The 20,915-nt window shown below is 45.4% G+C and overlaps 3 protein-coding genes across 14 annotated transcripts in view; 1 reads left to right on the top strand and 2 right to left on the bottom strand.

Moving 5' to 3' along the window:
* Window positions 1-2,429, top strand: part of GPSM1 (G protein signaling modulator 1) — a 71,652-nt gene extending 69,223 nt beyond the window's left edge. For 2 of the 3 annotated variants that reach the window (XM_062590655.1, XM_062590653.1), the window contains one exon: window positions 89-2,429. In XM_062590655.1, coding sequence (XP_062446639.1) covers window positions 89-277 — 189 coding nt within the window. In that variant the 3' untranslated portion in view covers window positions 278-2,429. The remainder of the gene's footprint in view (window positions 1-88) is intronic. The other variant, XM_062590654.1, reaches the window with a different exon arrangement.
* Window positions 2,430-7,977: 5,548 nt separating this feature from the next.
* Window positions 7,978-10,054, bottom strand: DNLZ (DNL-type zinc finger). The gene is made up of 3 exons (XM_062591198.1): window positions 9,857-10,054; window positions 8,947-9,086; window positions 7,978-8,262 (listed from the first exon to the last, which is right to left on the bottom strand). The coding sequence occupies exons 1-3, from the start codon at window positions 10,049-10,051 to the stop codon at window positions 8,091-8,093; spliced, it is 507 nt and encodes a 168-aa protein (XP_062447182.1). The 5' UTR covers window positions 10,052-10,054; the 3' UTR covers window positions 7,978-8,090.
* Window positions 10,055-10,479: 425 nt separating this feature from the next.
* On the bottom strand, window positions 10,480-20,844 carry CARD9 (caspase recruitment domain family member 9). 10 transcript variants are annotated; one of them, XM_062590813.1, is made up of 13 exons: window positions 20,758-20,844; window positions 19,207-19,477; window positions 17,935-18,072; window positions 17,153-17,478; window positions 16,508-16,687; window positions 16,157-16,309; window positions 15,522-15,647; window positions 15,208-15,399; window positions 14,584-14,625; window positions 13,902-13,950; window positions 12,373-12,440; window positions 11,666-11,760; window positions 10,480-10,833 (listed from the first exon to the last, which is right to left on the bottom strand). In XM_062590813.1, exons 2-13 carry the CDS (start codon window positions 19,388-19,390, stop codon window positions 10,725-10,727), a joined length of 1,662 nt encoding a protein of 553 aa, XP_062446797.1. In that variant the 5' UTR covers window positions 19,391-19,477; window positions 20,758-20,844; the 3' UTR covers window positions 10,480-10,724. The 10 variants fall into 10 exon arrangements, with proteins under 10 accessions (XP_062446797.1, XP_062446800.1, XP_062446799.1 ...); XM_062590816.1 differs by having other exon boundaries at window positions 10,480-10,821; window positions 11,678-11,760; XM_062590815.1 differs by having other exon boundaries at window positions 16,157-16,306.
* Window positions 20,845-20,915: the final 71 nt, after the last annotated feature.

Below are 20,915 nucleotides of genomic sequence, written 5' to 3'. Positions count from 1 at the left end.
TCCTGGCCACCTGCTCCCAGCCCTTTCCCTCCAAGACAGCACTGTCTTGTCACTACCCAGTCTCAGTGCTGCTTCTCCCCTCACGCAGTCCTCCAGGATAGATGACCAGCGCTGCGCACCACCCGACTCCATTCCTCGTGGCCCCACCATGCCTGATGAAGACTTCTTCAGCCTCATCCAACGCATCCAGGCCAAACGCATGGACGAGCAGCGGGTAGATTTGGCCTCAGCCCAGGAAGAGGCAGCAGAGGAGCAGCAGAGGCCCAGTTCCAGCTAAAAACTCGGGTTGGTTTGGAGGGTTTGTTTTAGTTTCATTTTGTTTTTTAAAAAGAAAATAAGCGTAGGTGGTTTCAAACCTGAGCACTCCTGCTCTACCACAGACTTCTCCCAGGAGCCACCCCAGGGACGTCATGTTGCACCTGGCTGGTTTGCAGAGGCAGTGTTACATGAAGGCCCACCAGCTGGGGGATGGTTTTTAAACATGGGTTTTATTTTAGGTAATGTGGCCACTGTTACACTGGACAAAGCACAAGGGAAGGTGACTTTGGCAGCCCCTTTGCTTGTCACCTAAAAACCCAGGAACTTGTGCTGTCAGCCAAAGGAGGAGCCCAGAGAGGGTAGTTAACTCCAGCCTCCAGTGTTTATTTCCACAACACTTTTAATTTGATGGGAAAAGGGAAGAGCCACCTTCTCATTTTGGAATCCTCCCATCTTGTCTGCATCATGAGATGACATAGATTGCTTTGGATCCTTCCCTGGAATATCTCACTCAACTTTCCTCTGCATCTACAGGAGGAAATGAGTCCAGGTCAGAGGCTACACAGGATCTTTGAAAACCTTACCCCAGCTCCAGCTGCCATCACATTCCCTTGCACAGTTAGTTTCTTCTGGGGTTGCTGAGGACTCTGGAGTAAGTGCCCTGTGCTATACCCTCTGCTTCCCCACCCCCACTCCTGTGCAGAGTTGTACCAGGACCTGCTGACCAAGAGCTAAGACTCTCCCGCTCTTAGCTTCTAGCACCTGGGGCGTTTGGAGACCCTCTAGGCATCTAGAGAACATGTGTGCAGCAAAGCCCCCTGAAAGGTAACTGCCAGCTGTGTAGCCCAAACTGCAGGCCCAGGATAGGGGCACCTGGATAAGAAGGAAGTGTCTGTCCATCTCTCTAGCACACAAACCAGACTTAGCAACTCATTGCTTTTGGTGCAGCTGCAACCAGAAGTCTCATACAGGGTTGGGCCCTGATGCGCAGGCACAGCAGGTGAGTGCACCCAAGGCAGGAGCCTGCGTTTGGCATTGACCTGCTTTGACAGCCAGCAAAATTTTCTGGCCATGGCTTGTCATAAAAGCAAGCAGAACCACCACCCCTCCCTTTGTGCCCAGCACCAGTGGGGATAATTAATAGCTCCTTCCTCCTCTTATTTCTCCTGGAAACAGTACTGTGCTGCTCCCATCCCCTGCACACCCTGGTAGAGCTGCTCGAGGCAAGGCACTCCTGTTTTGCCCAATCTACTTAGTACCATTTCAGCAAGAAATGGAGTCCCTTCAGAGCCCCAAGATAGGGTGTTAGCTGGGAAGTCAGTCCCAGCTCACACGTGGGTACCAGGAGCTACACTTATTTTCATTCCTCCTTTTTTGGAAAAGTGGGAAAGGCAAGGCCGGAGAGGAGGGAGCAGGGATCTAACTTCAGAAAGTAGAGTATCTTCTTTCTTGATTTGACCAGAGAGGCCATCTTGGATTTCATAAACTCCAGCAATGAGTTCTGCCAAAGTAGATATGTTCCTATAGAGAAATAGATTTTGAACAAATCAGCACTTTCCTAACTGAAATGCATTTAATGGAAACATTTCCAACCAGCAGTAAGATTTTTAGACCAGTGATGCTGCTCATCGGGCATTTAACCTGCCTGCACTGACCATTTGGAGGGGTAGCTGCATTTTACCTGCCACCAGGGAGCACTCACCTGCTGCACTGCTGCATGGATCACTCAGCAGAGACTCAACCTCCTTACTGTGGCAGGTCAAAGCTCTGGAGATGCTGTGCTGGAGAACCAGATAAGTGGAACCACCCAGCCACGTACGTACCAAGTTAGCTTATGTTTCTAAATGGGAGGAAAACGTTGAAGATGAAGAAGACTTGACCAGCTGCAGGAGTGGGTCTATGCAGCTCTCGGCCAGGCGGTGAACTGGAATCTGACCGTTAAGCTTTCAGAGGTGTTAATTATTTGCCATATACTTGAATGTATGAGCTTATTTATTTTTTACATGTGCATTTGCTAATGTCATTTTAATGGGGAATTTCCAACCCACAGGTACTTTTTTTTCTAAAAAATAATCTGCCAAATGAATTAATATATTAGAAACAAATACAGCTCAGTGGGAAAGGGAGGTTGTGCTTAATAAATATTTGTGTCTAAGCTTCAGTGACAAAAATTAATTTCCATTATTTTCTGGCCAACTGTCTGCTGTGCCAAAAGCAGAAGCCACACTGGCCTTCTGGAATGGGGTGGGAGGGCACGATGCTTTTTTTGTGGGAGACATCACCAATTGCAAAATGCTGAAAAGAAGTGTATACCCCCACCTACACATCCCTTTACATTAAAAGTACACATTTCTCTTAGGGAGCAGTCACCATCCCCAGCCCTGCCTGCCTTAAATGCACAGTACTATCTTACTGTACTTACTGGCTCTGGAGGAAGGATACAAAGCCCTGAGCATTCCCTGCCTCTGAGCAACAGCCAAAGCCCAGAAGTTACCAGGACAACAGAGCATTAAAAAGCAGTCCTGTAGCCCAGCCCCAGAAAAGACCTGCTTTTCTCAGTAAGCTTGAGCCCTCCTTTAGGAGTAGGGCTTAACCTTCCCTTTCAGGACAAAGGCAATGCTGCCCAGCCTGGGTTTTCAGCCCAGCCTTCACCTACCTCTATGCATATTGGCACCTGGCCCAAAAGCTGACTTGTTTCCCTGGCTGCAGCTACCAGAGAAGAAGGGCAGCGGGTGCTGTGCAAAGCCCTGGCATAGGCCCTTAGGGAAAATACTCACAAACCAGCAGGCAGCAGTGCTAGCTCATTGCAGCGCAGCAGGCCCAAGCAGCCTGTTAGACTCTGCTGGAAAGTGGGCCTGAGAACAGCAGATTCTGGATTCTGAGCCCTGTGAGAATAAAGCCAAGTCACAGCTGGTCTTTCCAAGCCTGGCTAGCTTGGGCTGGCCACTGCCCGTCCCAGTCGAAGATTAATGAAGTGCTATCAGTTTATTCTCATCAGGCAGTCTCACGCTCCTCCGTGCCTGGACACAAGAAGCTCTGTGCTAGAAGCCTCTGTGTCTGACTTGAGGCGAGCGAGCACCATGCCCCCAGGAACACAAAGGACAGAAGTTTAAATTCCTGAGAACACATGAAATTCCTGTAAGTGATGGAGTCTCACCTGCTGTCTCTGTCTTTAGCTGCTAGGGAAGGGAGCACGTGTTTTTCAGTAGATACAGCTTGCTCTCGTAGCATCCACAAAACAGAGGTACCCATTGTGATTAGGGTTAAAGGCTACAACTGGACTCCAGAGCAGCTACAGTGCATCTGTTTCCAGCTTTGGTAACACAGGAAATGTGCATGGGGGAGTGCTTGGGGAAGCAGGCATACAGCCTTTCCCTCTCCAAGCCACCTAGTCCAGCAGTGCGTGGTCTCCTGTAGGGAACTGCTCTCCAATGCCGACACCTGCCGGACAGACCTGGGATTGCTGCAGCTGTGCAGCAGTAATGCAGGCAGAGCGGCTCTCACCTAGCACTGCTCCGCTTTGGATCACAAAGTGCTACACAGCAAGGTGCCTGCCCTGATGCAGGTTTGGAGATGAAAATCAAGTCTGAAAAACAGACAGCAGACACACAAGATACTTATCATCTGTCCTACCCAGTTGTACAGATGCCCAAGGAGTGGGTTAAGAGGCAATTCTGATGCTAGGCTTGTTAGAATTTGTGTATTTCTCATCTGCCAAGTCACGTCCCGGTTGAGTCTCAGTGCTTACCTCATTCCTCCCCAGAGCCTCATGCTGTTACTGCTCCAGCAATCGATCTTCATCTGGCTGGAAAGGCTCTCAGCCTGCGGTAAGGGAGATGCTGGCCCAGAGCATCCAGGCACTGTAAATTTCAGCCTGGAGTTGGACAGCTTTCCAGGCTCTTCATAGCAATCTCCTGGGACCTGTTCAGTCAAGGACGCAGCCCTGTGGTAAGTTAACTCCTGCAAGGCTTTAGCACTAGAAGGCCCCTCTTCTTGCACGAAACAGCCCAGAACAGGACTTGCCCATAGAGCAGAGAAGTACACGTAGGGTTTAGAGTCACCCTCTGAGTTGGTTGTAGCCTCCTGGAGGAGTGAGTTGTTGTGCCTCACTGCCTACACTTCAGTGTACCACCTGGAGGCCCCAAATCCACCTACATTAGACACTCTGCAAGCAGCGTAAATAGGTAATGATTCACTTCACAACCCCCGTGGACCTCCCCTCCACTTGCAGTGACGCTACAGGAAAAGGCCCATACCTGCCCAACCACCACTTCAGTGAGGAAGGCAAATCCCTCTGGAGAGTCTCTCTAGGGGTGCCTCCGTGCAGCTGAGCCCTACAGAGCAGACAGGTGAGGCAGTGTTCAAAAGAGCCCTTGTCTGCTTAAGGCAGCAGGAAGCACAGCCTGGCACTGGGCACACCAACATACTCGTGCACAGTGGTAGCCAAAAGCAGCAGGGGCTATGCCACCGTCAGCAGAACGCACACGCGCGCACACCCCCACAAGGCTCCAATTGCAACTAACAGTACTAGACACTACTGCATCACTGCTGAGAATGGGCCAGAAGAACACGAGTGACCCCTGCAGCTAACGGGGCAATCCATCAGGCTGACTCCTATACCAATGGAATTAACTTTGGAATCTGAATGCAATACAAAAGAAAGACTTGCTGGAAGGGATTGAAAGCAACCGTCAAAGTATTTGCCATTTTCCAAACATGGAGTAGGAGTCAGGAATAGCATGACACCATGCAATGCTTCTAGGCATGTGCAAAAGGCTTTGTATTTGTAGCAGCTCCTGAGAATGCAGTTTACCACCCTTTGCAATTGCCACCTTTCATCCACACCTCAAAAAAAAAAAAAAAACACTTTTACCCCTGTTTGCTGCACCTTTAATTACTCTCATGTCATCTGCTCTGCTGCATCAGGCCTTCACTTCACTCCCCATCTTGCCACACCTCCTGTTCAGGAGAAAGGCTTTTCTTCTTCACTCTCCCAAGCCTTTGGCTAAAGCAAGGTCTACTGAGCTCCTCCTAGAAAAAGTGTGTTTCTTGGTCTCCCTTTTAATGAACAGAGAAGCGTGGCAGTATTTTTCAGAAAAAACATCCTCAAAAGTGAGCACACTTTTTACATGCAATCTATTATTAAGCAACAAATCTTTCGGTATTATATGCAAATTCCCTCACATAATACAACCCTCCCTCCCTCCTTCCAGCTGAAAACCCCAGAGCATTTTCTCAGGAAAAGCAGCAATTTCCTGCACGGTTGTACACTGCAGCCTCAGTGCTTTGTGCTAATGCGTCCCTGAGGGCCATGTTCGGCAAACATCCTGTTGGCTGCGGAGATTACGCAGGCAATGGTTAGCAGCGAGTTCTCTGCGCTCCGTACCATGCCCTTACAGATTTTTCAGCTCCATGCAATCTGCAACTTCAAGTTCTGTCTGAGATGCTCGCTTGCCTCTTCAGAGTGAGGGCTGCATTCAGTAGCAGAAGCAACAGCAAAAAATACGCAACTCTCTATCCTTGGAACTGGGTACTGCTGTCTCAGGTGACAGCATGACAACCTGCTCAACAAGAACTCTGGCTGCCAGCTCTAAGGGACCAGGACCAGCTTACTGTTCCAGCTCTATACAGCATCAGTTGCTAGAGAATGATAGACTGAAGAAATAGTAAAATGTGTAATAGAGAAATTTTGTTGATTTTTACAGTAATAGAGCAAAAAATTAAACTTTCTGTAGCTAGCAGCCCAGTAACAGGTGAGAAAAGTAAGGAAAACAGTAGTAAAGAAAAAAAAAATCAGGTTATAAACGAACCATTTCCAAGACAGCATGAATCCTGTAATAGCTCTTCTATTCTGCCCCATCAAGGTATTAGCACAATGGAAGGAGAATGCTGATTCTCGGGTTAAGGATAATAAAATTCAATCACTCTTCTAGCACAGTGCTAATATATGCCAACAACTTACAGCAGGGTGAATGTACAGCAGTCTTCCAAGATGCAAGACTCCTGTCTCTTAATTATTACATGGATTGCTCTATTATCTAGTTGTCTCAGAATGAGAGAGCAAGAAACCTGTGTAATACTAGGATTTGAATGTACACAAAACAAAGCTGGTGACTTAAGTTCCTGCCCTGCCCCTCAAAGCCGTTTAATCGCTCTGAAAACACATACCAACAGGAAAACATGACTACCTTCCTGTCACTCAGAACCACGCTTGTAAATTAACAAATAAAATTACTATAACACAAATAAAACTACTATAAACTCTTCAGATGAGTGAAACACATAAATTCATTAATACGTGCAGTGCCTTCACTGAATATTTGGCTGATTAAAGACCACAAGCACCTAGGTATGTTTGGCTGAGAGAACTGAGATTGTTCAGCCTGGAGAAGAAAAGGCTAAGGGAGATTTACTGCTTTCTACAGCGACCTAACGGGAGGGTTAGAAAATACAGAGCCAGATTCTTTTCAGAACTGCAGTGTTAGGAAGGAGGTCATGAGCACAGGTTGGAACATAGGAAATTTCTGCTAGCTATTAGGATTTATTTATTTATTTTTATAATGGGGATGGTCAAATACCAGAACTGGGGCCCAAAGAGGCAGTAGGATCTCCCTCCTTGGATATGTTCAAGACAAGGCCCTCAGCACCCTTATCTCATCAGACCCACCTCTGAGAAAGGAGCCTGGGCTAGGGAACTCCAGAGGTCTTTTCCAACCTGAATTATTCTTTATCTGATTTTAAAAACATAAGAAAGCAGATATTTTACTCTACCTCAGGGTAGTGGACCTCAAGGTAAGGTGAATTTCTTTTTAGCAGCCAGGGGGAGTAAGTCCTAGGAAAATGCAGTATGATTACCTTACCTCCTGTTTCATCACTACCCAAGTATTGTGTGTCTGGTAAACACCTACAGTTTTCATTTATGAAGTAGTTATTTTTTCTTCTAGCTAGTTTTAACATACAGCAGTAGCATTAATAAGGACCTCAATATCTGTCAGATAACTCTAAGACAAGTTTCTAGATGCTCTATTTATCTCCAATGTGCTTTACAAATACTAACTTTGCCTTGACACACATCCTCCCCCACACCAATAAGGAAGTTGCATAACCCCAACACCACAGTCTGTCTCCCTGCGTCATAGCCCAAACTGGAATTCCCAGTCGCGTGGGTTCAAGCTCCCCTAGGCTGGCACAGGACAAGTTATGGTTGCAACCCCCAAATACAGATTTTCAACCCTGTGACACTAGGGGCACAGAACTTTAACTCTGGAAGATGGCAAGGCAAAGAAAAAAGCAGCACATAACTGCGATAAGAGCTAGTTATCTGAAGCCTGGATCCTCACACAGGGTTATTTTGGCTTTGCAAACTTCCATACACTCAGTGCCCATCTCTCCTCAGTTTGTACTCACCGGCCTTTTTGCTCAGCTACTCTGCCATCCGACACCCTACCCATGAGCACTGCTTTCAGCTGCTGCTATACAACACTTAAAGGAGACCAGAAAAGGTTGCTAAAACCTCAGCTTAAAGCTGTACCTCCTTAAGCCAAAACAAACTGACAAAGAATTACTGGTTCTAGTCTCAAAAGAGAAGAACGCAGGATTCCTGACACTGTTCAAACACTCAGACTAGCTTTAAAGTCAACAAAACAAGTAACAGGCAAAATACCCACATTCCATCTCTAAAGACATTAGTCAAAGGCAAAACTACACAGAACAAAGACATAAAATAAGAAGGCCAGTGCCTCTTCGCATTTATTTTAAACAAAGACAACGGAAATTGTGAAAGAAATACTAAGTCTCTCCCTAGCATAAGCAGAACGACACAAATGCATTCATCAGGTCGGTCCCTTGCTGCCAGTCTCTGGGGGGGCTTCCCCACCTTCTCCCTCCGTAGGATGATCTTGTGACTTGGTATCTGCAGTGCTTTCCAGAAGCAGTTCCAGGGCTTCCTCACCAACCACACGTCTCACTTTCTCCCCTTTGGCTGCCAGGATTTCCTCGACATTCCTTAACAACAATTTGAAAATCAGCAGTGACAGCTCAGCAAAGGATGGCCATAAGATTAAAGTGTAGGCTCTCTCTTTTACGCTTCGCTCACAATATTAAAAACATGCAGAAAATCAGCACACAAGCGTTACCACCATATTTCTCCGTAAGGTGTTTTGGAAGTAGCTAAAACTATGCAAACCCCCTGGGAATATTTTTTATCTATTAGGATCAATAACCTAGCAATTACAGCTGAGCAAATTTTTTTAAAGGTATCTAAGGGAGTTAGAAATCATTGAAATCATAGAATCAACAGCATTTAGGTTCACATGTTTGAAACACTCAGACAGGGAAAACTAGCAGTGATTTAATAAGGTCTAAAGGAGAAAAAAAGAACATTACGCACAACAATTTATACGCCAACACCAAGGATGTCTGTGCATTATACAGCTCCCAGTTCTGCTTTAAAACATACTTTTAGGTGCTCAGTCACAAATAACATTCAATTTATAGCAGATTACATAGCTCAGTTGGTGCACTTTAAGAAGCTGGATGAAACAGAGAATTACATCCAACAAGAATTTTGCTTTTTTCTAAACCACACTTAAAAAGCATAAAAGAGCTTATCAGCTCAGGAGGAGGTGGGTTATACCTCAACAGCCTTTTTCCTTACTAAATGAGAGAGAGTGTTGCTCACACACCTACCTTTTTCCTTCCAGATCTGAAAACCATCCTAAGTTATCTGCTATGACGTGGTGATTCTTGCAACCAGGGCACTTCACTATTACCACGCCTTTATGGTAGGCTAACTTGGAAATTGTCTTTGCTGATCGGGTCTGACAAACCTACAGAGCAAATAAATAAAGATTTTATGACCAAAATGATCACAGCTGTTGGACCTTTTAAAAGAGACAGAAATATTTTGTTCACATGATTAAAAGATTTGTTTCCCCTCCCCTCATTTCTAAGTTTTGCAAGACAGCTTGGTCATGCTGTGATGATTTGTAGCTTTATACTCAGCAACATGCTACACACGTTTCCCTCTTCAGTCCACAGAAAAAGATGCAGCCTCACTTTGTCACCTGAGGCTGTCCAGTTCATCCCTTGTTTCTCTGTGAGTATCAGTTTTTAAATGTTTTCATAGCTTTCCATTATGAGAACATAAAACTACAAGATGAAAAGAAAACATTGATGCTTTGGGCAGTTCAGGTGCCACTGATCCGCGCGGCTGGAACGCCGAACCTCAGAAACTAGACCTGCGCCTTCATCCGCTTCGGGTTTACTCTAAAAATATCATAACTTCCCATAAAAAATACAGGTATGTGCTGATCAGAAACCACTGCTGCACAAAGGCGGCCAGCGGGCTCGCTTAATTTAAACACACTTCCCCACACGCGCGATTTAAGCGGAAACCAGCCTCCCCCGTGGCTCTTGCGACAGAGGCGGCTGCGGGGCGGGCGCCGCTGCCGTCATGTGCCACAGGGGATCTTTTTTTCCCCGGGAAAGAGCCGTTTCCTCCGTGCCCACGGTGCCCGCGGCGGCCCCTCGACGCCGCGCGCGGCCCCTCACAGCGGCCGCGGCCCCTCACAGCGGCCCCCTCGCGCCGCCCCGGCACCTTGCAGGTGTAGACCAGCTGATAGTGCGTAGCCTCCAGCCGCCCCACGGGGCCCGGCGCGGGAGCGCTGCAGACCCAGCGGCGCGGCGGCCCCCCGAGCGCCGGCACCGCAGCTCGGCGCCGCGGCGGCAGGTAGCGGCGGCCCGCGGCGACGCGCAGCAGGGCCTGCGCCGCCGCCCGCGCCGCTCGCTGCATGGCGCTGAGGCGGCGGCGGCCATGTCGCGTGAGGGCGGGCGCCACCCACTGTCGTCACGGCCCCGCCCCCCGCCATCTTGTTCGCGCGCCCGCGCGCACCTTCCCGCCTCGCCTGAGGCGGCTCCGCCCGCGCCCGGGGCTGCGGTCTCCTCCTTCAGTTACCGGGACTGGCAACCCCGGGAGGTGAACGATAGCTCGAGTTAATGGATTTGAGGCCTTTTTCCTGGCATAAATAATGGCTTCCTAAAATCCCCCCCCTTCCTTTTGCAAAAACACTAGCTTGGAAAACTAGACAAGTTAGAAATAAAATAGCTCATACCTGGGCTTTTTCCCTAAAACAGCTAGTAGTCTCCCACTTACTAGGTCCTCAAATATTTAATCTCTGTTCTTTTTATTTATGTGCTGCATGCCTCTTGTAGTACACTGTTTCTAAACGAGAATAAAGTTCTGGAGAGGAGCTGCAAACCCATCAAGTTCATTTAGGGCATGTAGCACATAACAGGCAGAGATTCAAAACACTGCAGTCCAGTCTAGGGCCTTAAACTTTTTAATAGTGATGCTTGATTAGATGATTTTAAAGTCTAAGCAGTCCCTGTGAAGTCACAGAAATAGATGAGCGCGCTGCAGCCCCCTGTGCGCCCCCACGTTTCCCTTTCCAGGTCAGGTCCTGCTCTTAGGAGCCTTCAGTGTCCGTGTTGTCGCTGCCGGTGGTGTTTTCCCAGTCTGCTTCGTGGGGTCTGTTCTTCGGTACCCTTCTCATTGCCTTTTTTCTGAAAACAAGACTAGACATTTCATTCTGGAAGATCTTTTTTCCCCCACAAGTGACATTTGAATTGCATATTGAACATCCCCAGTAAACTCCAATACAGGTATAAACCTGCTTAAGGGTTAAACAAACAGGACCATTTATTCACCCATCCCACATCAGCTGTACTTGGAAGCAAGTGTAGGGTAAATAAAATAGTATCTTCATCAGTTTACACTATTTCTTGGGTTTTGGACAGTTGAAGAAGGTAAGACATCCTAACCAAAGGTCCTTAGTTAATAAAACTAGTATTGTCAAGAGCAGAGCTGTTTACAGCACTATTAGGAGCATTTCTAGTTAATCTGAAAACTCAGGTCTCTATCTTGCAAGGGTCTTACTGCTCTCGTCTCCATAAAACCAGCACTCAGTAAAGACACTAGACATTTGGAAAATGGGCCCCGAAACAAGAGCGTTGAAGAGGACTGAGGGTGAAAATCTGCTCCCATTCACAGTAACAGGAGTATGGTCTTGGATGTCAGAAGTGTGTCAGATGGATATCACTTGCATGAGAGAAAACTACCAAATTTATTACACTAACACAGCTTTGCAGCCCTCATATTACAATGCTGTGGAACCATCTGCATGGTTCAGTGTGAATGTGATGGTTTCCACCTTGGCTAATGCTGGTACTTAAACAGAGGAGTCTCAACCACTTCAGCTAGAAGCATGAGCCTCTGATAAGAACTGTAGTAAATTTACATCCTCCATGAATCAAGCTTGGGGACAGGGGGAGGACAGAAAAGAGGAAGCATATTCAACAAACTCATCAGTTAAGTCATAGAGATAATGTCTATATTAGTTCTGCTTACTAAAGGCCAGACCTTCGGTAATGCTCAAAGCAGTCTTTCATCCTCCTCCGCTCCTTTTCTGCCAGATCCTCACTGCCTGGGCCACACTCTTTGAACTGGAAGAAATTCAAACAAATATGAAACAGATTCACATGAAGATCAGAATCAATGGTAGCATCACGTAGTGCAAGTCAGCTCTGTAAAGAGCGTGTTAGAGGCACTAAACAGGCCTTGAACTGGCTTCTTACATCTACCTGAGCCCTGAAAAACAAAGTATAATGCGTTCATTTCTAAGTTGTCCACTATTATGTGTGCAGGATGATAATACATCCCTGTTTCACACATTAAGTATCACCATTCTGCATTCTCTCCAATGTGTAAAATTGAAATTCTATTTGCTGTACCAACAGTGATACTGCAAACTGTTAAACTGTTTTTTTAAAAAAAACAAAACAACCCCCCCCCCCCCAAAAAAAAAACAGCTTTAAAGGACAAAAAGTAATTAGAACAAGTTTCCAAGGCCAGGAAAAGAAATAACCAGCAGATGAGTGTTTTGCTCTTTAGAGCTCACTATTTTTGGAAGGTGAATTTTGCATGAAACACTGCTTTCCTGGAAAAGCAGTAGCTGCTTCCATTTTTCTCAAACCTGGTAAGTCAATCACTAACAATAGCTTTAAAGATCACAAACTTCAGTCAAAATAAAGAAAAGCCCACAAACATTCTCTTACACTAGGTGACTCTAGAGGCCGACTACTCTCTCGGTTGCTAAATTGCTGGTTTTGTCCTTCAGTGCAACCTAAGAGAAACAAGAATTACAGCTTTAGTTACAATTATCCTTGCATAACTTCTCCCTCCACTAGTTTGTCAAATAGCAACAGCTATAATATAGCAGCTACTCAGTGATACACAGTGTCAATGGCAGAACTGAAACCAAACCTCAAAATGTTGAGGATTCAGTCCTGCAGTCAATGCACAAGAGTCCAAGAGTCTCTGCTCATTTTACTTGACCCCCAAATCTTGCTTAGGATGATGCAGTTCCATCAGGTTTAGAGACACCAACTTTCTAGTTTCTGCTTAACTATGAGCAAAATGAACATTTGCAAAGCAGCACTTCTGCTTAGCATTATTAGAGAGCCAATCACGTTAAAGATGACCAGGAAAATTCATGTTAATCATGATTCTAAACACAATTTGTCCCCATTCCCCCACAAATAAGTTGTGCCTATTAAAATATGTGACATCAGACCATATTTTAGTGGAACTCATCACACAGTGATCAGATACTATGGACACTTGACTTTGAACCGAGTTCTAGACTAAAATAAGGAAAGACCTTTTTTGGATCAATGTCGTTTAACCTTTTTAGCAGATCTCCCATCTCAACAGATCTTCCAGGAGATCAGAGCAGTTTCTCCTACTGTGCTAGTTTCCTTCTTTTCTCAATATGTTTTGAAAGAGAATTTCAAGCTCTTAGAGGAGCCTGTTAATTCCTCCTCACTGCTGAATCATTTCCACTGGGGATGCCACAAAAACAGAACCAATAACAGTGTTAATTTCATGGTTCTGCTTTTGTGAAAATAACCTGCAACATTAAAGGGAGGAGGGGAGGAAAGGGAAGGAAAGGGAAGTAAGGAAAGAAAAAATCTTGGAGAAAGCCACATGGTCCAGCTGAAGTTGAAGGATATTTATGCTGTTTTCAGCTCTGCCACAAACACAAAGTATGCTGCAAAAAGGTATTCAGGAGCTGTTTTTCACCATGTACCAGATGAGTCTTCCTAGAAAAATTCATTAGACAGATGCCCTCTGTCTTAAGGATGTAGAAAGATCTAATGATACTGGTTTTACCAGGTCATTCCAGAGTTCAGCTATATGAAGACCCTTTCAGAATCCAGGTGGTAAAGAGAAAGCATTTGGAGCTCTCTCTCTCCAAAAAGCTTTGCAATTATTCCTAGGGATATATTCTCCTTTTTCTAAATGAAAAGGGTGGTGGTATGGCAATCAAACCTTGGGAATCTAGAAGCCTTAATTTGTGGATATCTATTCTGAGCCATCTCAAGACGACCCAATTCAGAGCGCCAAATACACTCCACTGAGAAGCATCTCTCACAAGCCGAGTCCCCAGACAGACTACCTCCAAAATTTGAGCTACAGAGACTTATTTTTCACTAAAAATGAAAAGCAGGGATGTCTTTTCCCATGAAATCCTAGACCTTCATCTCAGGAATTCTACTTTATATTTTCCCAACAAGAGCCTTACGTTTATTATTCAGCTGCATATCTTCATCTAGAGGACCGTGAAGAGTAAGCTATGGGACAGAAACAAAACAAGAACATGAGAACCACCCCATATTCTGTCTCAGTTAATAGCTAGGAACAGATGCATAGGCAGGAGCATAAGAAACAGGACACATGCAAAACAAACCTTTCACTAGTACATCGCACTTGCTGCCCCAGCAATACAGGGGACTTCTTGAGTCAGAAGTTATGAAACTACTCATGGATTTATCCTCCATGAATGCATCCAGTTCCTTTTGGCCTCATTTATACTTTTGTCCTCCAATGTGAGGGTCACTTTCATGATGAAGCTATACAACGAGTGTAAAGTCTTTACAGATCTCCCTTGGGTAGTAGCAATAGTTAATTCTGCCTGTTCTCCCACAAGAGATACAATTAGAAAGAACTCAATCGTTCAATTCCTCCAGTTAGCTTAGAATTGATGTTTTGTCAGTTTTGCTGACAAATGCCATAACTGTGTCCCTGCATTTAGAAATCTCAGGACACTGGGAGAATCTGTCGCTGGTCTATTTTGCTGCCTCTGTACTTTTCAATGCCACTGGAAGGGGTCTGAGACATGAACTGGAAATTGCTACTATTTGAGAAACTCAGCACATCTGAGGAATCCAGAATTATCCCAGAAAGAAGTGAGGCATCCTACTTACTTCCTGTGAATCTCTGAAGGTGGTGTCATCCAGGTCAGAAGTCTGAAATAAGAAAGCCCATAAGTTAATCATTTCTTACAAGAAAGGAAGTAGCAATAAGGGATATAAAGAAGACTGAAAGCTAGAAACAGAAGTGTGGACTTCCTCCCTCCTACAATACTGTCTGACCACTTGGAGAAGATACACAAAATACCACGGTAATTAAAAGCCCTTGTACATCCAGTTTTATTCCAGAAACTTTTGCACCTCCCACCTTGCTCCAGTTTAATCCAAATAGCTCATATGTGGTCACTATTTTGAGTTCACGGTTTGGTGGTTGAGCATCCCCTCATCATCTTTGGACATACTCCAAACACAACCAGGAAAGGCCTCAGCTTGCATCACTCCAGCCTATCCCTGCCTGAAACCAGGGTGAGCCAATAGAATCTGTTATGTTTTCCATTTTTCTAAAGTCAGCATTTCCATGCAAATAGCTTCCCAAGCAGCTGGGGGAATTCAAACACTGCTTGTTGAATTCAAACTTGTTCTGGACAATGTTAGGATGGAAGGCCTCCTAAGAGTCACATTCTGAGCCCATGCTCAGCTTTTCAGCACTTTGTTCACATAACATTCCCACGGACATACCGGTGTCGGCAGCTCCAGTTGCAACCTTTTCAGCTTGGCTTCAGCAGCCAGTAACTGACTTTCCTTTTGGAACAACTGCAGTTGCATTTCATCACATCGCTCCCCCAGCTCCCGAATCTGCTTCCGGTAAGCATCCCTCTCAACCAAGTTTTTGGAGTACTGCGTATAGAATTGCTCTCGGGTCAGGAATGCCTGATGTAAGGGGTAATAATATATCATGGTGCGTTATATGGCAGTACATTGACGATGACAGTATCTGCCTACTTCAAGCAGCAATGCAGGAAGGAGCAGCTCCAAAAAGAATGTTTTATCACCTGGTCTCTTTCTGAAGCCACTTCCTGCATCTGTTGCAAGACAGCTTCAATCCGCTTCTTGTACATCTGAGAGTCCTTCCTCAGAGACATGCACTGTAGCTCAAGCATCTCTTTTTCCTCCGCATACTGTTGAGACAAGATCAAAAAAAAAAACAGAACAAAAAAAAAAACCCTGCATGTGGGGAGCAAGTCAGGGATACACTTTCCCCACCGCTGTTCTGTACCAGAGATTGCTACAGCCAGATCTCCATGCAACGCCAAAGTTCAGCCAGGAGCAAAGCCAATAAGAAGGCTGGTCAGGATGACTAAGATGACTGCTGACATGATGTATTTACATGCACCTGAACAGTTAAATCATAATATAAGCTCCCATCTTCCTCCAGAGCTGAGGCATGGACTATTAATTGACAGATATATCATCAACAGGTAATACTGCTAATGCTGCAGAGAGAGAATATTAAAATATTAGTATGCCTTTCTCCTCAAACTATACCACAAGCAATAGAGTAGGAGTAGCAGGGACTGCTACTGAGCAGTTCCTCTACTCCATAAAGATGACAGATTTTACTGCAGATGCTTCATCTGCCTATTCTTACCCCTTGCCCCCCAGCAGGAATTTTTCCTGCACCACATACTTTGTCTTGGAGCACCTTGGCTTGTCGCAGCTCCTTACGAAGACTGTAAATGGTATTTATCAGCTCCTGGTGTTTTTCTAGCACCTGGCTACAGTCATTCTCCAGAGGCTCCTTGGAGAGACTGTTCTCCAAATTCTGTTCCCTGGCAACCTGCTGGACAAAGAAGAAACGGACATAAAGAAACCAGCTAACTCCATATTAATTTTCTCCCCAGAATTCTACATACTCTATTTGACTTGAGAGAAAAGGGCCATACATGACCCACACGATCTTCACTGTGGCCTCCTCACTGCCCTGGCTGCTGCAGATGATTGCATCACAGGAGTCTCTATCCAGGCATCCCCGACCAACCTGGAGACTGTTCTCCAGCTCCTGATTCTTGGCCAAAAGCAACTCCTTCTCCTGCTGGATCTCCCACATCACCTCGTGGCTCGGGCGCTGCTCTATGGCATGCTTCAGTTTCATTGTATGCTTCCTCTCCAGCTTGCAGTCATCTTCAGCCTTCATCAGGCTGTGTTTCAAATGATCAATCTACAGGAAGGTTCAGAGCTAATCAGTAACAAAGAGAAATTTCTAGCCTGCAAAAGCAGTTTTCTTCTGGCAGAAATCTCACTCCATTCCCCAGACAAATATGGGGCAAGTTCCCACCCCAGTCTGTTCTCCTCAGGAATTTTGGTGCTCTGGGGACTGGAGTCCTGTCTGTGTGCTGAACGGGTACAACACCACACTGCTCCTGTGCCACCTTGGTGAGAGGGCCCAGTCCTGAATGGGAGGAAGTTTGTTAACTCCTCACAGCCAGCTTATAATACATAGGCCTACAGGGCCGAGCTAAGCACCACGAGGAGATGCTACCTGCTAGAGAACACACAGTACCCCATGATGGACTGGTTCAGACCCTCCTGGGGGCAAAGTTAAGTCAGGTGTACAGCACAGCCTCTCACAGATCACGTAAGGAGGAAGCTCAAAAAAAAAAAAAAAAAAAAAAAGGTATATGACCTCTAGGAGCAGGTCCCGATTCTTCATGAGGGCAGCGCTCTTCTCCTCACTTTGCTTGGCATAGCTCATTGCCAAGCTGTAGTTCTCATCTTTGCACTTCCGCAGCTCTTTGCTCAGCATGTCCCTCTCCTCTCTCATTTTCTGAGCCCGCTCCTGGTGCTTGTGGAGCAAGCTGTCCCTCACCCACATCTCTTTGATCGTGTCCTCTTTGGTGCGCAGCCACTTGGTGAGCTCCTGGGCCTTCTGACGCTCCTCCTGCACAGCACTCTGCAGCTTCGTGATCTCATTCATCAGGAGTTGGCTCAGGCCAGATTCCCCAGCAGTGTCTATTGGGTAGGCAGGCATCAGCCAGTGCTGTCCTGCCTGCTTCCCCAGATACAAACAGCACAGGCCCCCACCTCCACTCCCCACTTCTCCCTGCAGCTGAGGATCATCACAGGCTCCCCTCAGGCTATGCACAAGTGCCCAAAGCCCTTAGGACACATGACCAAACTATCCACACTGTCTTGCCCCTGCCCTTCCCGGCTCTTCTGCTGTTAACAACGTCACTGACAGAACAACAAGCACAAGGAAGAAACAATTCTTCCTACTTCCTCCTCCAGGTCCAGCCTGTGATACTGTCTGGGGCTACTCTTACCAGTTAACCCAGACGCTTCACAAACGCACAGAGAACACTCCCAACTCTGCTTACCTGAGCGGGGGAGATGGACAAGCAGAGGTGAATCCCCCCTCAAGCCGCAAAACATCAAATGAATAGTTGTTTTTCATAACTCAAGCATTACCTATAATCATAGAGAAAACCCTGCTGGGGTCCTTGCCAGTTATTTTCTTATACAGTTGTGGATAATAAAGCTCAAGACTCTCAAGAAATGCCTCAAAGCCCTTGTGTCCTGTCCGCTGAAGAATATCCAGAAGAACACCTGAAATAATAGCAAGAAGCTTTTTCTATTCATCTGCTTATCTCTTTACCTATTTCTAAGAAAGTAAGTTGCTTCACCTTCCCACCACATGCAGGTTATAAGTCTCCAAAATCAAATTTCCAGGCAAATCTCTAAGCCAATTGCCAAGTAACTACACAAGAGTACTGTCACTGTAGAAGAACAGTTATAAATTAATATATACTCTGTAACCCAGATTTCAGAGAGCCGGTTTATATCATCCTGCCAAAGACTACAGAAAAGGTGTGTTAAAATGATATACCACAACAGTTGCTGCAGCTCAATGCTCTGCTCCCAAATATCAGAGGTAAATATGGGGGGGAAAAAAAAGGTCATTAGAACAGCACACATGACTAAAGAGGAAGCAGAGACAGGCCAAAGAGAGCCTGGACTAAAGAGACTTTGAACTCAATTCCCTATTCTTTTCAGAAATACTCTGTCCCAAATCAAACACAGGGTGCTTCTCTTTTGTTTTCTGCAGTTTCCCAGTCTGTAAATAGGAAAAATAAATCTATTCCTATGTACTACAGTCAGTAATTTATCAATAAGGGTTAACAACGCAACAACGTGCTAATAAGCATAGTGAATTTCAACTTTCTCTCTGGTCCTCTTGTCCTGTAGGCCAGGGCTCTACACAGACAGCCATGAAGAATTCACTTACATTTTTTGTCAGCGTTCAAAACACCAGAAGATAAGAACAAGGACAATAAATGGTGAATTAATCTTGGAAATACTGAATTATAAGATTATAAGATTATAAGATTATAAGATTATAATCCAGATTATAAGAATAGCCCAGTGGATCAGACCAAAGCAACTCCCTTATGCTAATCTAGAGTTCAAGAACATTAAAAGGCTACTCGTCCTCTATGTTCCCGGGACTCTTACATAGCTCAGAAATGCACCAACAGTGTCATCTCAATTCCTCCTCTCCCCTGCAAAGGTGTGCTGGGGAAAGAGGCTGCACAGCACTGTCTACAACAGTTCAAACACAGGTAAATAGTAGATTAGAAATGACTGTTTCCTTCAGGCCTAGCATATTAGTATTTATATTCCAGTCCTCTGCCCAGAGCCAACAGACTTTATCTAGGGAGTCAAAGGTTGCACTTCACCCACCTGCTTTCCGTTTGCGCATGACCAGGCTGGGGTCATTAAGAATTTGTTCCTCATCATCAGGGCTAATCACCTGGCACTGGCGAAGGTACGGTGTTATATGGGAAGGATCTATCACAGAGATCAGCTTCACACGGAAGTTCTCCAGGTTATTCCAACATGTCTCATCATCTTCTTCTTCCAACATGTTGGCAAGTGGTCTCCCATGTGGTCTTTAACTCAGCACTTGCAAATTACTTATGGAACTTGGTGATATGAGGAACTGCAGTCATATCTGCAAAAAGAACATGCTACTAGACTAGAGATACTAGCACCTGTGGGGCTAGAACCAGTGCTACTGATAGAAGCATGAGGGAGAATGAGTGTAAAATTCTCATTAGCTGCTGCCTCTGCCTTCCAAAAGGTTCACACACTTCTTCCTCCAACACACAGGACCTGGGAGAGCCATGTATTCTGTTCAACCACACAGGCACTAAGCATAACATCCCTGTCTTCAAAAGGTTCAGTGAAAATCCCTAGTGGCAATAGCCTTAACCGCATTCAGCTGTGATCATACAAAAGCAGTTTTTCTAAATGCTGTCCTTCCTCCATGTGTGAAGAAGGGGAACACAACTGCATGTAGTCTTCATTTTAAACAGTGGTATAAACCATGCAGGGTTACTTAATCAGGCAGCCATGAGGTCAGCTGCCTCTCATACCCACATCAGGTTTTCCATGTGCAGCTACAGCAGTTTATGTTCACAAATACCACATGCCTGACTGTGAAACACAGATGCACTGAAAAGTCTTGTATGCATTCCCACTAATGCAGAGTGCTTCTGTGTACTTGTTGAGGGGGAGCTTATCGCAGTTCTCCCCAGCAGCAGCTGCACCTTGAAGTTAATGGTTGCCACACACCTGCCTCCCAAGAGCGCTCTACCAGAAAAACTACTCCTCCTTGGCTGAGAAGCACAGAGATAAAAAGAAAACTAAATGTTTCTTTGTCTGAAGTCAGTCTGTCTATCAGAATAAGAAACTAAAATAATTTTTATTTCTGTGTCCCTTTGCAGCTAGACTGTTTCATAACAAGTAATTTCTGAAATCCCAGTCATTAATTGCCACACTCGTACCATGTATGTTAGTTGACTGCAGGAGCCATTTCTAGGGGCTCAAGAAGGCTGCCAATAACCTTGACACTCATGTTTTTGCTCATTTTGTTTGCTGGGAAAAAAAAAAACACAGTTATGACTATCAGCAGCTATACAGGGGCTGGGATTTTACACACACATCTCACTGCATCTCTTCAAGGTAATCTGAAACCTCTACTTGTTTCTCTGCTCCTGAAGAGACAAAAATTCCCCCAATCTTCAGCACATACTTGCAGCACTTCATGTTGTCAGATAGATTCAATGGGCTGGATTGATGTTACTTATCATGGAAAAAAACAGCTAGTCCCAGCAGATTACAAGTAGAAATACATTCCTCTGTTGATAAATACTACACCCTTCCTTCAGGGCTGTAAAATCAGAAGGTTATCTCTGTAAATAAAAGCCATTCTGCATTATGTGGACTAACCTGGGCCTGTGCAGTCAAAAGCCTTCTTGTCTCGCTGTCCTCATACAGCGGCACTCATCTGTGTCATGTCTCGGAGAAAACCCTTTGTCTTTCCTGCATTAACAGTCTGGCTAGATCATTCCAGGAGCAAAATCAGTTAAGAGAAAGAGAAAAGGGGA

This window comes from Rhea pennata, chromosome 18 (assembly GCF_028389875.1).
Source record: "Rhea pennata isolate bPtePen1 chromosome 18, bPtePen1.pri, whole genome shotgun sequence".
Lineage (NCBI taxonomy): Eukaryota > Metazoa > Chordata > Aves > Rheiformes > Rheidae > Rhea > Rhea pennata.
This window is presented reverse-complemented; position numbering and strand designations above follow the sequence as displayed.

Excerpts from the sequence above, each read along its gene's own strand:
- CARD9 (XM_062590813.1), bottom strand. The coding sequence starts at position 19,390 with ATGTTGGAAGAAGAAGATGATGAGACATGTTGGAATAACCTGGAGAAC. Across the intron at positions 18,073-19,206 it reads CATGCGCAAACGGAAAGCAG|GTGTTCTTCTGGATATTCTT; the intron begins GTGGGTGAAGTG and ends CTATTATTTCAG. Across the intron at positions 12,441-13,901 it reads TATGCAGCTGAATAATAAAC|GTTGCACTGAAGGACAAAAC; the intron begins GTAAGGCTCTTG and ends TGTTTCTCTTAG.
- DNLZ (XM_062591198.1), bottom strand. The coding sequence starts at position 10,051 with ATGCAGCGAGCGGCGCGGGCGGCGGCGCAGGCCCTGCTGCGCGTCGCC. Across the intron at positions 9,087-9,856 it reads AGCTGGTCTACACCTGCAAG|GTTTGTCAGACCCGATCAGC; the intron begins GTGCCGGGGCGG and ends TTTGCTCTGTAG. Across the intron at positions 8,263-8,946 it reads TCAGATCTGGAAGGAAAAAG|GAATGTCGAGGAAATCCTGG; the intron begins GTAGGTGTGTGA and ends ATTGTTGTTAAG.